Source organism: Pseudonaja textilis, chromosome 2, assembly GCF_049901715.1.
Source record: "Pseudonaja textilis isolate UNSWEBS1 chromosome 2, rPseTex1.2, whole genome shotgun sequence".
Lineage (NCBI taxonomy): Eukaryota > Metazoa > Chordata > Lepidosauria > Squamata > Elapidae > Pseudonaja > Pseudonaja textilis.
Window position 1 is genome coordinate 105,068,962 of NC_141991.1, and position 15,704 is coordinate 105,084,665.

At 40.7% G+C, this 15,704-nt stretch overlaps 1 protein-coding gene across 4 annotated transcripts in view; it reads left to right on the forward strand.

Annotated features, from left to right (window-relative positions):
- The window catches only part of SEPTIN9 (septin 9), a 272,053-nt gene extending 261,037 nt beyond the window's left edge, over positions 1 to 11,016 (forward strand). For all 4 annotated transcript variants that reach the window (XM_026702075.2, XM_026702078.2, XM_026702077.2 and 1 more), the window contains 4 exons: positions 3,093 to 3,188; positions 4,661 to 4,757; positions 7,261 to 7,312; positions 7,879 to 11,016. In XM_026702075.2, coding sequence (XP_026557860.2) covers positions 3,093 to 3,188; positions 4,661 to 4,757; positions 7,261 to 7,312; positions 7,879 to 8,017 — 384 coding nt within the window. In that variant the 3' untranslated portion in view covers positions 8,018 to 11,016. The remainder of the gene's footprint in view (positions 1 to 3,092; positions 3,189 to 4,660; positions 4,758 to 7,260; positions 7,313 to 7,878) is intronic.
- Positions 11,017 to 15,704: the final 4,688 nt, after the last annotated feature.

Below are 15,704 nucleotides of genomic sequence, written 5' to 3' on the forward strand. Positions count from 1 at the left end.
CTTTGAAAGGACAAACTTACTACATGTGCCTCAAGAATAATCTGTAGCTCTTCTCATTGCTTAAGTGTACCACCCACATGCCTGGCCCTGTTTGAAGGGATAAATCTCTGCTCTTATCCTGTTGAAGTTAACCATCCTGACTGTCTTTGTTTGCTTTGTTCTGAGCCTATCATTAATGGTTATATTGTTTAGTGCTGTTAAAGGGCTTCTGATTTGTTTAATTGTTGCATTATCCTTATGAACATGGGAAAAAAAAGATGGCCTCTGGTTCTACCACAGATGCCAAAAATAACTTGGCTAGTCTTCAGTATTTTGCCCGTTGACTTGACAGCCAAAAGGAAGTTACTCTCATTTTGGACCAGCCTACAAATGAATTACAGTTTGTCTGTAATTAAAAGGAAAAAGTTGAATCTTGGGACCAACACTGATGTTTTTGAGCGGGTGGCTTAAAAGCCATAGCGTACTATCATCTCAGTGCACAAGAACTGTCTGGAGCTGCTGTAAACAACCTAAATCCAAGAGGCTCTGTGAATATTGTGTATTTCTTTCCAGTGTTTGTCTAGTTAACTTTGTCTAGATAATGGTAATTGATAATACTTGACTGGTTGGTGTCATTACTCCTGTTATGTCTTGGGAACCGGTTGGGGCTCCAACCGGGTCCACTCGTGCAGCAAGTTCAACAGCCGTTCCTATTGGCTGGCATCGTTTGACAGCCGACTATAAAAAGCCGGCTGTCAAGCCAAGCCAGCCGTTGCTCGCAAGCTAGTCTGCCCGTTTGGCTGGCAGACGCGACAACCACTGTTCCTCAAATAAACGTGTTAATTGCATGCCCTGGTCTAAGCCTCTCTTTCCCTCGAAATACAACACTGGCGACGAGGATGGGATATGAAGGCTAGCCAGGAGCATTTTCTAAAGGAACAGGAGCCTGTCAGCGGAAGCCGCAGCCGCTTGCCGTTTTGTTACCGAGCCATCGGACTCAGCAGCCTGTCAGCGCAAAAGGAAGCCGCAGCCGCTTGCCGTTTGCTTACCGAGCCATCGGACTCAGCAGCCTGTCAGCGCAAAAGTGAAAAGTCTCTGCCTTCACTGGGGTTAAATGGTGGTGCTCCCGGCTGGCAGTCCCAGTCTACTGTCTGCTCTCTCCGCTCCGTTGGTGAAGGTTGGTCACTCTGGGAACCCCTAGCTGGACCTTGGAGTGGCGCCCGCGGCTCTTCTGGTGGAGACGGGTCTGGGCCGGTCAGGCTGCTCCGTCGTCTCCGCAGCTGGTCCAGGTGTCTTCGCCACATACGACCGTCTTCAAGTTGGACCCGATAAGATCTCGGACCCGTGACAGCTACGACTTTTCCGGCCACCCACAGTGGGTCCCCCGCGTAGTTCCTAGCAAACACTAGGTCCTGAACTGCGAAATTCCTGGCCAGACTGTCAGACCCCAAAGGGGTGTCTGGGCCGTAGTGGGGGTGCAGCCTGTCTAAGGCAGTCCTCAGGCGTCTCCCCATCAGCAGCTCAGCCGGGATTTGTTCGTAACCGTGCACGGTGTGGTATGCTGGCTTAGGAGGAATTGAGACAGTTTAGAATGCCAACCCACTGGGCCGAATCTGGCTAACGCCTCCTTGGCTGATCTGACTGCCCGTTCAGCCAACCCGTTGCTGGCGGGGTGGAAGGGGGCCGTGAGGACGTGTCTGATGCCTAGATTTGTGACATACCTACTAAATTCGTTCGAGGTGAACTGGGGGCCATTATCGGATACCAGTGTGTCAGGGAGTCCGTGAGTTACAAAAAGGTGAGTCAAGGCTTTAACAACTGCCTGTGTGGTGGTCGTGTGAAGTAAGGCCACATCTATCCATTTTGAATAGGCGTCCACGACCACCAAGAAGGTCTTGCCGTGCATTGGCCCGGCCAGGTCGATGTGAAGCCGTGACCACGGGGCATTGGCACTTTCCCACTTTGTGGGCGTGGCGGTTGGCGGGGCTGCCCTAGATTCTTGACAGGGTCGACACGAGCTTACCCACTTGGCGATCTGATCGTCCATCCCGGGCCACCAGACGTAGCTTCGAGCTAACGCCTTCATCCGCACGATTCCTGGATGGCCCTCGTGCAGCATCTTCAGGACGGGTATGCGAAGGGTGGTTGGTATGACCACTCTGGTACCCCACAATAGGCATCCCTGCAACCTGGAGAGCTCTAGCTGGCGAGTTTTAAATGGGGCGAAATCAACTGAATAGTTAGTTTCCGGCCACCCCCTCCCTACCCAGTCCAGAACCTGGGCGATTGTTCTGTCCTTCTTGGAATGTGATGCTATGTCGTCTGCAGTCACCGGTAGGTTTAGTTCGTTTACATCAAAAATAGTATGCACAGGAGCTGGGTCCTCGACTGGGGCTGGCAAGGGGGAGCACCACCATTTAACCCCAGTGAAGGCAGAGACTTTTCACTGACTCCAGTTCCAGCACCGAGCCCTGGTCGCCACACTACGTACCCTGACCTGGAGTCCGCGAACTCGTCTTCGCCAAATGAATCTCCTGAGTTACGTCGCTCAGGTCGCCAACACAGACCACCGGCGTATCTCAAAGATTATGTGTGTTCTCATCTGGGGGGAAGGGGTGTTATGTCTTGGGAACCGGTTGGGGCTCCAACCGGGTCCACTCGTGCAGCAAGTTCAACAGCCGTTCCTATTGGCTGGCATCGTTTGACAGCCGACTATAAAAAGCCGGCTGTCAAGCCAAGCCAGCCGTTGCTCGCAAGCTAGTCTGCCCGTTTGGCTGGCAGACGCGACAACCACTGTTCCTCAAATAAACGTGTTAATTGCATGCCCTGGTCTAAGCCTCTCTTTCCCTCGAAATACAACAACTCCAGTTTGTATCTCTTTCTTGGATGGCAGTGTATTCCAACATCCCAGGTTATTTAAACATTATTTAAATTTCACACCTTCTTCATTTTAGCGAAGTTGCCTTAGTCCATACTTTGCAGGTTCACTGTGGGTGATGTGACCAGATATGAAGGCCAGTGCCATTCCTTTTTCTATAGCTCAGTCAATAAGAATCTTTTACTGGTTTAGCTGTCACAGTCTGATTATGTTCAGTGTTTTTTCTTCCTCTTAGATTACAGCAGATCTCCTTGCTAATGGTATAGATGTATATCCCCAGAAACAGTTTGATGAGGATTCTGAAGACCGATTAATAAATGAAAAATTTAGAGTAAGTATGTAAATCTCTTTTAATACACTTTTTGTTTGTGTCCCGTGATTTACAGCAGACGTTCAGGCTCCAAGAATTCTTCTCCATGATATTTAATCATTTCTGTCTATTAGATTTCTGAATCATTCTTTAAAATCTGCAGGTTGGTTTATTTCCTTATGTTTGATGTAAAACTGATGTTGATTTAAGGGAACTTTCAGTTAGGGATGCATTGAAACACACCAAAGTGAGCCTCGGGGAAGATCATAGAAGATATTTTCACAATTTTGGTTGAGAGGATGTCAGCCCTCCAAGGCAGATCAGATTAGCAAATCAAAGTCATGTAGATGAGTATGGCTGGCATTGTAAAGCTATAATGAATTTCCCCTCGCCCTCTCACCTTTCTTTTATTTTGGGTGCACTGGGGAGGGATTTTTCTAAGATGTTTACTCACATAACATTCTTGACCTGACTTGGTAGAGGTTCCTCCTGTCCTTCATGGCCATTTCCTCTGCCCTCTACATGGGGGGACCATCTAAGTTTTCTTTCAGACATGTTTTACTGGCTTATTTATTTACACTGACTTTAGGACTACCCCAATCAGCTGACTGTGCTGTACAACTTCCCAATATGTAATTGGGATTAAACCATGCAAATAAATATCAAATTAAAAATAACATGTAACTTTAAATTAGGAAATAGATGGTGAACTACTGCAGGTGAAAAAAAGACTCATTAATTTATCCACAATGCCTGGTTCTGATTAGCAGTTTTGCTACCATATTGTTAATCCTTGGAAAATAAGTTTTTCTCTGAATTTACCATTTTTTATCAGTTCTTCTCAAAACAAGCTTAGTTTCTTGAAATAAAACCGCCTTATATTTAATTTGACTCTGAGCTTTTGTTAGTCCTCAGATATAGAACAACTTGTAGAAAGACCGGACCAAACTTAAGTGTCAGGATTCCGGCAGTTATTCCAATTAAATCATGAGCCTCAAGCCACACTCCCAAAACTAAAAAAGATTTATTTGAAGTTAACATTCTATGTCTGGCATTAACCTGGGCATAGCCAACCCTGAGATACATAATTCACTGTCACCCTTGATCCTGCTTTCCCCCACCCCACTCCACCCCTCTGGGTGTATCATCCAACAAAAAACATCCATAGCCAAGAGTCATCAATCATGCTCTCCAATTAGATTTTTGTATGGCAGAAGCTTCAGTCATCTAATCAGTCTTTGAAGAAAATATGAATGGAATATACTTTCGATTCCACACTGCTGCCTGCTCTTTGAAACCCCCCGCTTTCTGTGTCAACTGTAAAATGTGTATACAGAATGTTTTATGAGTTGACACTAAGTCTCAAAAATAAAGTGGGAGGGGGGCGGACATAAAAATACTTGCTTTAATTGTTTAATACATGCCTTGTTTAGTACAGTGAAAAGTTGCTAGATTTTTTCACCCTCCATTTTGATCCTAACATTTTACTCTAGGAAATGATTCCATTTGCTGTGGTGGGCAGTGACCAAGAGTACCAGATTAATGGAAGACGAATTCTGGGAAGGAAAACAAAATGGGGCACAATCGAAGGTAAGAATTCCTGTTTATTGTTTTCTTGCCATTATTGTGACCTTCGATTTGCTAAAGTAACATCTTCAGTGTTCAAGGATGGCAATGTGTGCATCCATTTTTGCAAGACCGTGTGCTCTGCTGCCCTCTGCTGGGTGGAATAAGAGTCATGTTTTATGGGTAAGGTTGCTCAGTAATTGCTTGAAAAGGGATTAAGAATTGTCAATAATAGGAGAAAACAGCTTTGATTTGTTGCTTCGTCAGAAAGCTCCACTACCTCATGTTTAATTCTATATCTCCACCCAAATTCTCAGCCTTTAGAAGTTGAAGAATTGCAAGATGCAAAAGGGAGATTTCCAGAATCCCAGCCTGGCCCAAAACTATTGAAGGAAAATGGCTTCATGTCGGTGTTGAAATGAGACAGCATATCTTGAGACTTTCTGAAAGCACAAGAGAAGCTTTCCTGTGATTGATCACTGAGCGGTAGTAGCAGTCTTTGGAGAGTAGAGGAAAGATAGTTGTGGGTTGTAGCTTGGATCTACGTCTGTTAGCTGCAAGTGGCAATCATTCTGGGTGCATGTAAACAATTAGAACCATTCTGTTGGCTAGATATTAGCCATTTAAAACCAAGTAATAATATAAAATTTTGCATTCAGGGGAGAACACAATTATGCTGTGAAAGACTCCATAAATACTGCTTTAAAGAGCAAGCAAAATAGCAAGCATGATCATTAAAAGAGCAGTGGCTGCAGTGGTTTCCCAGGGCATTTGGGTGCTACCTTCTCTTCCAATCATTTCTCCCTTATTTATTCTCTCTCCCTCTTTACATTTTATGTGAAGACTTGCCGTATGATCTTAAGCACACGCAGCAGATTCAACAACCCCAGATTCAGTCTTCCATCACCCCTCTTCCCTCCCCTTCCCCTGTTTCCCTTCTGCTGAATTTTTAAATTGCTAACTTTCACGGCAGAGACCCCTCCTTCAATACGGGGAATTGCCATGCAGACTATTAGCCAGGCTAATAGTCGGATTTAGTAGGATTTAATTCATGCCCTGTAGAGATTTTAATATATTAAAACTGTCAGCTGTGAATCCAAATGAGTTGAAAATGATGTTTCGGAGTAGCATCCCTTACCTCTCTCATTATTGACAGTAAACATTATTACAGTTATCCCATTTTCTGTAGCAGCTAATACAAACAATACTGGAATTTCGCCTCACTGAGCGTCAAGCAAAGGAGACAAAGAAAGCATTATCCTTTTTTTTTCTTTTGTACTATGTGTTACGTTATTTTCTTGAATTGGATTGTGATTCTATTATGGCATTATGTATAGTAGAAAGATATATAGGTAGTCAACAATTACTTAGCATAATACCAGAGTTGGTATTCAGCAGATTCTGACCAGTTCTGGAGAACCGGTAGTGGAAATTTTGAGTAGTTCAGAGAACCGGCAAAGACCACCTCTGACTGGAGATTTTATAGTATCTTTCCCCTGTCACGCCCACAGAACCAGTAGTAAAAAAAATTGAATCCCACCACTGTTAACAACCATTTGAAGTTCCAATGGACCTACCTGGATCCCACACAGTCGCGTGACTGCAGTCTAGGTGCTTGGCAATCCTGCTGACCACATTTTACAATTATTTTTGCCCCAAATCAGCATTGACTTCCATTTTTCGCCAAAACTGTGTGCATAACAAATCATTGATTTGCTTAACTACCAGTGCAAAAATACAGAAAAATCAGGTTAATAACATGAGTGACATATTTTATGAGCAATACAAATTACAACCATGATGGGCAGGCTCCATTACAATTGTAACTTGAGGAATATCTATGCTTTAATTCTGCTTGAAGATCATAAATAATCTTCCATCTTCCTTGAAACAGTTTTGAGAGGACAGGATTGAAAAAGTTTGCTAAACATATCTAAGCCCATTTAACTGATCAGGAACGGCAGAAATTTTTCCAACAATTGCTTTTAATACCTTTTGGCATTTCTGTGACAGCATATATTGCTTCTGCTACAAAGTTTGGATGTTTATTTTTAAAATCCTGTGAAGGAGTCCCAAGTGTTAAAAGTTGAACTGCAAAAAAAGGATTTCCTGCGTCAGAGGACTGGAATGGACAGGCAACCTAAAGCAAATAAAGTATTTTTTTATTTGAAAAGGTGGGGGGGGGGGGAAGGAAAGTTATTTTAAGCCTTCTGCTTCCACCCTGTGGCCAGTTCTTGTATCTCATGAAACTAGCGAGGGTGTCGGAAGGCCAAAGTTTGTGACAGAGTGATTTTAGAAACATTCGAGAGGAAGAGCGAGAGGTACAGTCAATCATAAGATGATATAACTGGATCATTATGAAAGAAATCCTTCCAGCTGTTCTAGCATATTAGAATTAGGGAATCGCACTAGGCTTAGTGCTGCAGATTCTTTATGAACTGAATGGTGTTTTGAACCCTGTGTTTGCTGTGGAATTTAGCAGGTAAGAGTATATGCTAATTGTTTGCTCCTTCTTCTGTATTGACAGTTGAGAATACAACACACTGCGAGTTTGCTTACTTGCGAGATCTCCTGATCAGGTTGGTGGCAATTTCCTAAAAGGCAGTTTGGATGCATCAAGGCAATTTACTTTTCAGACTGGGACTGTGGAGACCATTCCAGAGAGACCCTCCAGTCTGGTTTTGTTCCTACCAAAGTTGGAGAATAGTGCATGTAACTCAAGATACGGTAGTGGGATTTGGTTTCACATACGTAGTCTGCCTGTTTCTGTATGTGTTGTCATCCATGACTTATGGCCTGCTACCCAGTGGTTTATTCAATAAAACTTGCTTAAAGGTTTGACTTAAAATATTGGTGTGTTAACAAGTCAAAATGTGCAAAAGGTATCAGACCCCATTCGTCAATTTATTGCAATCTTACCAATTTTAAGAAACATGAAAATTTAACACATCTAATTTTCGTTTCTCCTGAAAATTCAAAAGATTCAAATGTGCGTATGGTAAAAAGATATGCTTTCTACTATTGTATTATGGATCTTCTTTTACATTCCAGTATAACATTGGTTTTACCTCGCAACTTTGGACCTGAAGATCTCTCTCTCCTTTTCCTGTATTTTTTAAAAAATATTCTCTTCTCTTTTTCCTAGGACACACATGCAGAACATCAAAGACATTACTAGCAGCATCCATTTTGAAGCCTACAGAGTTAAGCGTTTAAATGAAAGCCAGAACGCACTCTCCAATGGTGTGGTTGACAAGGAAGAACTGGTGGCCAATGAAATGTAATACTCTGTAGTTGCCCCTCTCCCTTCCCTGTTCCGCCCTACTTTCTTTAAAACACGATCCTATGAATCCTTTGCTGGTGCCATTGTCCTTTTCTCTTTGCCAGTGGTATCCAGGCTGCTGATGTTAATTGACCAAATAACAGTGCTTTCCATAATAGACATTGCATCTTGCTCTTTCCCAGTCTCTATGATGTGAAACATCTCTCCTGTCCTTCCTTTTAGGATATAGTAATTAATTGTTCTAGGGACAGCAGCTTCAGGATGAACTCTCAACAGGTGGGACTTTTCTTGAGTTTTGATAGAGTGGTGACCACTTTAGCATAGGTTCTTGACCAGGACTGGTCCATGTTCTTTCCTTGGAGCTAAGGAAAAGATTCTCAAACAATTATAGTAATTTGAGTTCCCTGAAACTGAGATGAGCAATGATTGAAATTTTCTTTTTCTGTTAATCGGGAATCAAGAGGTCTTTTTTGCAGATTCCTGTGCTATTGAGTATCATTGGCCCAATTATTTGAAATGATTGCTAGTATTGTGCCAATCTAGTAAATATGAAGCATAGCTATGTTAATAAGAAAAGACAGTGCTATGCATTTCTTACTAAATGCTTCTACCATGCAGCTTCTGTTCCCAATTAAGCAATGGCATATCAGAACAACGTTGAAAGGGCAAAATCAGATCTGGACAGGGCAGCTTTCTTTAGCAAATAGACTGGATGAATGCTCCACAGGATGATCTTCTTCACCATGAGTAGAAGATAATTAAAGAAGACTATTCTTTTTCTGCTTCAGATTGCCTTGGATTAATACAGATCTTTGCAAGCCACTTGGTTTATCTAGTGCCAAAGTTTATTGTTTTCTAAACCTTGGAAAGAACAGGGAGTTCTTTCTGTTTTATTTCCAGTGTGGGTGGGTAGTTTTTTGTTTTTGCTTTATATATCTTAACTCCATCCATTTCAGATGAGATTTGTTATGACTAGGTATATTTTCAAAGGCATGGTAGAGTGAATAAAAAGATGTATGATGATTGCATGGCACAATTCTACACAGCACTATACATTTCTTACTCCAGCATGCCTTATTTCTTCCTCCTTTTCCCTTAAAATGACAACAATAGTAGCGAGAGCTAGTAGACGCAATAAAAACTGATGATCTGTTATGGTATGATATGGTGACTCTATTTTAAGAGTAATGCCATCTTTTGGAAACATAGATCAACCTGACTTTAAAAAGGCGCCTTTAAAAAAAATCTTCCTTAGCCCATCTCTGCCTTCATCAGGCCTGAAACCTCAAAACTGTTGACTTTCTAGAAGTGAAGGGGTTCATCATATGTTTGATTTACACTTCTGTTTAAGCACTTTTGGTATAAGATTTCCTTTGGTGGAAGTTCATATGCTTTGAAGACCCCAATAATTAATATTGTTGACCTTAGCTCCTTTTCTTCTTCTTCAAAATACTGAAGACATTCTTGAGATCTGGATAGTCTAAACTATCTCAAGTGTTCAGTTTTTGAGTGTAACCTTTATACTTAAAGCTTAAAGCATCCCAGGTATGCATCCGTAGTCATATCATCTGGGATGTTCATCTCAGTCTGAAAAGCCACACCCTGCATTTTTTTTTCTGGCTTGGCACAATCCAGATTTGTTGGGTTTCAGGCCCCATAACTCCAAATTTTAACCATTAAGTTGAATATCCAATCCATTGCACAGGAAGACTTTGCAAACATGTGCAAAAGGCTGTGTAAAAATCCTTGACATACTGTATGCTGAAAGTTACTGAGAAAGTTCATTTAATGTAGAATTCATTCACATTCTCCAACCAGTCCTTATGCAGTAGAGGGATGTCTATATTCCTAATAGGGGAATTGTTTTCCTTTGAGGAAGCTGACAGGGGCAATTTCTCCATAACAATGGATGTGGGGTGAGAACTGAATGCTAATCTGATCCCGGCTTTAGCCAGTATTTATGTTTAATCAAGAAGTCCATAGGTTATAGCATTATTGTGTTTGAACAGAGGCTCAAAAGAGCCAGCTCTGAAGGACCACATGCTGTTAAGACTCCTAATTGCTCCTTTTTGAAACCAGAAAGCAATACTGCCCTCTTGTGGAACATTCTGAAAAGAACAGCCTATGTATTGAGTCTTGACTTCCTTCAATATTAAATGCTCTGATTTCCTCTTGCTCATTTGGGCATCTATGTGTCCATTCTTAACAGGCAAAAATGCTTTAGGATAAGACATCAAATATCAGCTGTAGGGTGCCAGCAGATGAATACATCTTCATACAGGTCTTCTAAGTGTATAAAGTCGTCTTCCGCCCAGACCTCTTGTGAGCCATTACTGTGTCCTTCCTGCCCAGGGTAGAAGTTTTTTCTCCCCTGAATCCAAACTGTCAGGAGATGTGATTCTTGTCTGTTTGTCATTTCTGCCTATGGTGAATATGTCTTCAAATATTCTTTGCTCTGAGGCTGTTACACATTTGATATTGCAAGTCAATCCAAACTACCCTTTTTAAAGTTTAAGTTGTCCCTCCCAAGCCAAAAGAAAAGAAAAATGGAATAACTTTACTGAGCTGTGTTAAGCTGAGGAAAAATATTTTTTTTACTTGCTGACTTGCTATATTTTAGCAAAATAAAAATTGTGCATTATCTAAAAATATATATAAATATCTATATTTCAAGTGTTTATGAAACGGATAACTAAGAAACGGAGAAAGTCTCCACATCCCATTTCCATGCATTTCAGTAAAACAAAAATTAAAAGCAGTTGTATCATCATACCACGTTTGCCAGTATTTTTCAGCCAGCAAAAGCAGGACTAAAACAGCTTTCTCCTTTTATATTGTATGTTTGGAGGAGTGTTTACTGAGTAAAACCAAAAAAAGTTCATCCGAATGATTAAAAATGGCCTTTTTGAGAACAGTATGCATTATGATAAATTTAGTCCTGTTTTGTATAAATAATAGTGTTTAATATGTATTTCCAAAAATAAATGTTTCAAATGGAAATAACCAGATGAGGCTTTTTGGGGTGATGGGGAGGTTGGGCTCAAGGAGTATATATGTAAATCCTTTTTTCTCCCAACATTTCTACATACTGATTAGTTCAGGATGTCCAGCCACAGTATGATAACAGAATAAGTTGGAACAGTTGGAAGGGACCTTCAAAGTCTTCTAGTCCCTGTGCAAGTAGAAGACCCTATACCATTCAAGGAAGGAAGGAAGACAAAGAAAGAAAGGAAAGAAAGAAAAGAAAAGTTTTCAAAAGAGAACAGTTAAGAAACTATGTCTCAGCTGAAGAGAAAGCTGGAAGTGCTTCATATTTTATATATAGGTACAGAGCATACATTTGAGTAAAATAAAAGAATCTTGACTTTCTGGAAGATCAGAAGGAGATTCTCCTCACTGCACAGATATAAATCATCCAACCATTGTTTATTCACTTTACGTTGTATCCAATTCCAGTTTAAAGATATCTTTATTCAAGATCAAAGTGCTCTTGAACGATAAGTTGCCAAGCTTGAATTTGAATTCTTTATCCCATGATTCCACAGTTGGCTAACAGACCACAGCTAATCCAAGGTTACAAATCAGATAGGTTCATAGAGCCAACTGAGGTAAATTCAAAAGATAGCCAAACGATAAAGCTACCAAACAGAGCTTTAGCTGTCACAGTAATGTCCCACTCTATTTCTACATATCCTTGTCCTCCACAGGAAAAGTTTAGAAAAGATGTCCAGAATTTTCTTATATGCAACGCTGTAGAATTTTATTTATTTATTTATTTTGCTGACTTGAGCTGAACCATTCAAATACGACTCTGGGAATAATCATCAGTAAATGTGTTTATCCCTTCATGTTTAATACAAGCAGCAAAAGATCCTGCGGTACTTTTAAAATCTTGACAGTTTTATTGTGGCAAGCTTTTTCCTGAGTTAGCACCCACTATGTCAGCAAAGTAGACTGGTCTATGAAAGTTTATGCCACACAGTCAAGTCTTTTACGAAGCCACTTGATTGCTTTTCCAGGAACAAAGTAACTAACTCTCTATAAAGTTGCTTTTCAGTTGATGGCATCAAATCCTGCCAAAATAACCTTAATAAGATCAATATAAAAGTTTAAGTCTTTAGTACTTTAGTTAATACATTTTGACAGCTAGGTTTGTAGACTTACCCTCTAGTGCTAGATATTTTCAGGTCAAGTTAGTGGACTACTGAGCTATACAGATTTCTTGTGGCTCTATTCTGAATTCCTTGTATTTTCTTAAAGGTTAGCTCTGGTGATCAACACAGTTATTTTCCCTGTAGGGAAATGTGAACTGTGGAAGCATGGGATAGCTTTTGTAAGACCTACAGGTAGAATTCTGTTACGGCATGGAATGTAGCCATCTTGAAATAAAAAAAATCTTATCTCTGCTTTCTTCCTACTTCACTTGGTCACAAGCCTTGAGGCCTAAGCCTGCCCACATGAAAGGAAAAAAATGTTGGTTGCTTTAGAATAGCAAAGGCTCTCATATTTTGTCCTTGATATTGAACTGTAAAAATGTTCACTATCATCACTTCAAGGCTGTGTTAGTTGAAATGTTTATGGAGATTTTCAATCACACAAGGTCATGGTTGCCTGAAAGGTGCTTTTTCAAAAGGCAGCCGGACTTTGTTTTTCCTTGAAGACATTTCACTTCTCATCCAAGAAGCTTCTTCAGTTCTGACTGAATGGTAGAGGATGGAAGCAGAGGTGATATTCAGCAGGTTCTAACCACTAAGAACCAGTAGCGGAAATTTTGAGTAGCTTGGAGAACCGGCAAATACCACCCCTGAAGGGAGATTTTACAGTATCCTTCCCCTGCCACGCCCACCAAGCCATGCCCACAGAACCGGTAGTAAAAAAAATTGAATCCCACCACTGCATGGAAGGATTTATTTTCCTTGCAGTTATCTGGTCGCTAGCACTCTTTCTGAGACCCGAGGTCACATGAGGCCACTGTGTTGAACGAGATACTAGGAATGAATGATCGATTGATTCAAACTTTTCTCAAACCGCTCAAGATGATGAACTTTTATTCCTATCGTGACACTCTGGGAGTGATTGGCCCAAAGACACCCAATGAACTTCATGGCTGACTTGAGAATGGAAAACGATGTCTCCTAGCACGCCATCACTTATAATCTCACTGGGCTTTGCGTACTGGCTTTCTAAGGTCTGCTGACTTACAGAACCCTTTTTAGGACATTTTAAACTGCTTTTCTCAAAGTCATGAAGGAAGGTGGCTCTATAAATTGAATAAACAAACCAGGGTAAACCAACCAAGCAGCAGAAAGCCAACAGAAATTTCACAGAACATTACATTCTTTACAGGAAAACTGTTAAATGTGTGTAAAAATGGTATTTGTATTGCTCTTGAGCGGATGCTGGGAACAGCACACATAAGACAATCCATAAGTGAAATTCAGGATAAGAATCCAGTAATTTGCAGAAGTGCATTTTTCTCCCCTGGGACAACTTTGTTCAAGTCATTTCTCCCCACCCCACCCCACCTCCCCCTATAACTGCAGTTTCACAAAAATGAAAAGTGTTTTTAGTGTCGTGAGATTTGGCTGGAATATTTAAGCATATGTTTAAAGAAAGTAGCTTTGCAGAGGGGGGAGAAGAGCCCCAATTTGCTGATTGCTGCCTATAATGAATGGGAGAAAGTAAGAAGCAAATGTAGATAAAGACGCTTGATGGAAGTCCCAAAGGAGAGATTATAGGGAAAACGTGGCCAAAGAATTTCTATCCTACCTTGTGGCTACTGCCGATAGGGAAATAAAATTTCTGAGGGAGGGCGGCTTGTGATGAAGATGGTTCTCAGTTCAGGATGAGTGGCCCCACTGCACCACACTCTGCCTGTGTGTGAGAATCTACGATAAATAATAAGAGTAAAAGAAAACATAAATTAAAATGGCTCTCAAAACATCTGCCTGATTTAAAAACTAATTACTTGGAAGGTGATCATTACCAGAAATTGCATACCTTTACCCACAGTGCTGTTCTCCTGCTCCCTCCTTTTCCTGCCAGATCCTTCTATCTCCTAATCACTATCCAGGACATCAGTATTCAGGATTATCTTTTATCACTTGCAGACAATAAACTGGACTTGACTCTTCCATCTCTTGATTAATAACTTCATTGGAGTCACATGTCAAAGAGCAATAAATCCTTACTAGAAATAACAATCTGGGAGCCAGGGTTTTCAGTTATTAAAGGCACCCATCAGCCGGTATTCTCAGTATCAGAACAAAGGGGTGTCAAACTATGATGTGGAATGACACAAAAGGAAAATTTCTGGCTAAACCAGCACTGTCATTTTGCTTGAAATTTAATGGCAGGAGATAATAGAAAGTCAAGAAGTTGACTTTCTTTTTACTAAAACTCCAGTTTTGGTAAATGAGAGAGATCCAAAATAGTGGCCCACAAATCTACATTGGAGATCCCAGTACTCGAATTCAGACTTTTTAAATGGCCACGGAGAAACTGGGAATGATAATGCAGGGCCTATCTTATCTGCCATCTTCCCAGGTGGCCAAAAATAATTTTAAATGTGCTAGTGCTTTTTTACAAGATCTCAGGAAGCCTTTGCAATCTTGTGATACCTGGGCATGAGAATACATAAATCTTACAAGATCACATGTACAATCATAAAATGTCATGAAATGTGCTCTCACAAGAATTGAACCTTTTTGGGGAGAAAACTTGCATTAATGTGTTCCTGTGCCAAACAACAAAAAGTTGAAATCCCTTGCTGATTTACTCTAAAATACTGAATCTTAAGAACTTAAGTCCCAAATCATTGTAGCCTTCCTTACATTGCTGCTGCCTGGATGAGCTGGAATTAGATTCCCTGGGGAATGTGTGACATCCAATGGAGACCATTATGCTGGATACTTTGGATACATCTAAGAAGGGTGTTTGGGAAGATGTGGAAAGAAAAGCTAGACCTTCTGATTTCATCTAATTATTGAGGATTTGAGAAGAATTGAAACATTAAACAGTCTGATATTGTTATGCTTGGTATGAAGTTTTTAAAAAGTATTTAAGCTAAAATTAAGTATTTAAAACTAAGCCTAATTATCTCCAGGCTGAAAAACAATATGAATGGATTCCAAGAATTGAGAAGGGCAACAAGGCAATCCCAACTCCAACAGGCATGGACAGTTGAGCAGGAAAGCACGAATGCTATACAATGGTTAGATTCCTGTTATGCTAAGAGAGTTCTGGGCAATTGTGCAAAGGAAAACACCAACCCTCAGTATCATTTCTACATCCATTGCTGAATCCTGCACTTCTGGAAAATAAAAGACAGTGGATGAATTCTAAAGATGGTTTGTTGACACATTCATCTGCTCAGAAACAAACCAACAAATTTATAAGCTAGAGTGACAACACATTATAACCCACACTATCTATCTATCTATCTATCTATCTATCTATCTATCTATCTATCTATCCATCCATCCATCCATCCATCCATCCATCCATCCATCCATCCATTCATCCATCCAGAGAGAGAGAGAGGTGTGAATGCTACAGCTAAAATATTTCTAAAGAAAAATAGTTCCATGATGGAAAAGGTAAGTGGGATGGCGTGTATAGATTTTGAATTAAATATTAACTTGGTCTGTTGGGTTTATAAGAATAAACACTGCTATCAATAATGCATC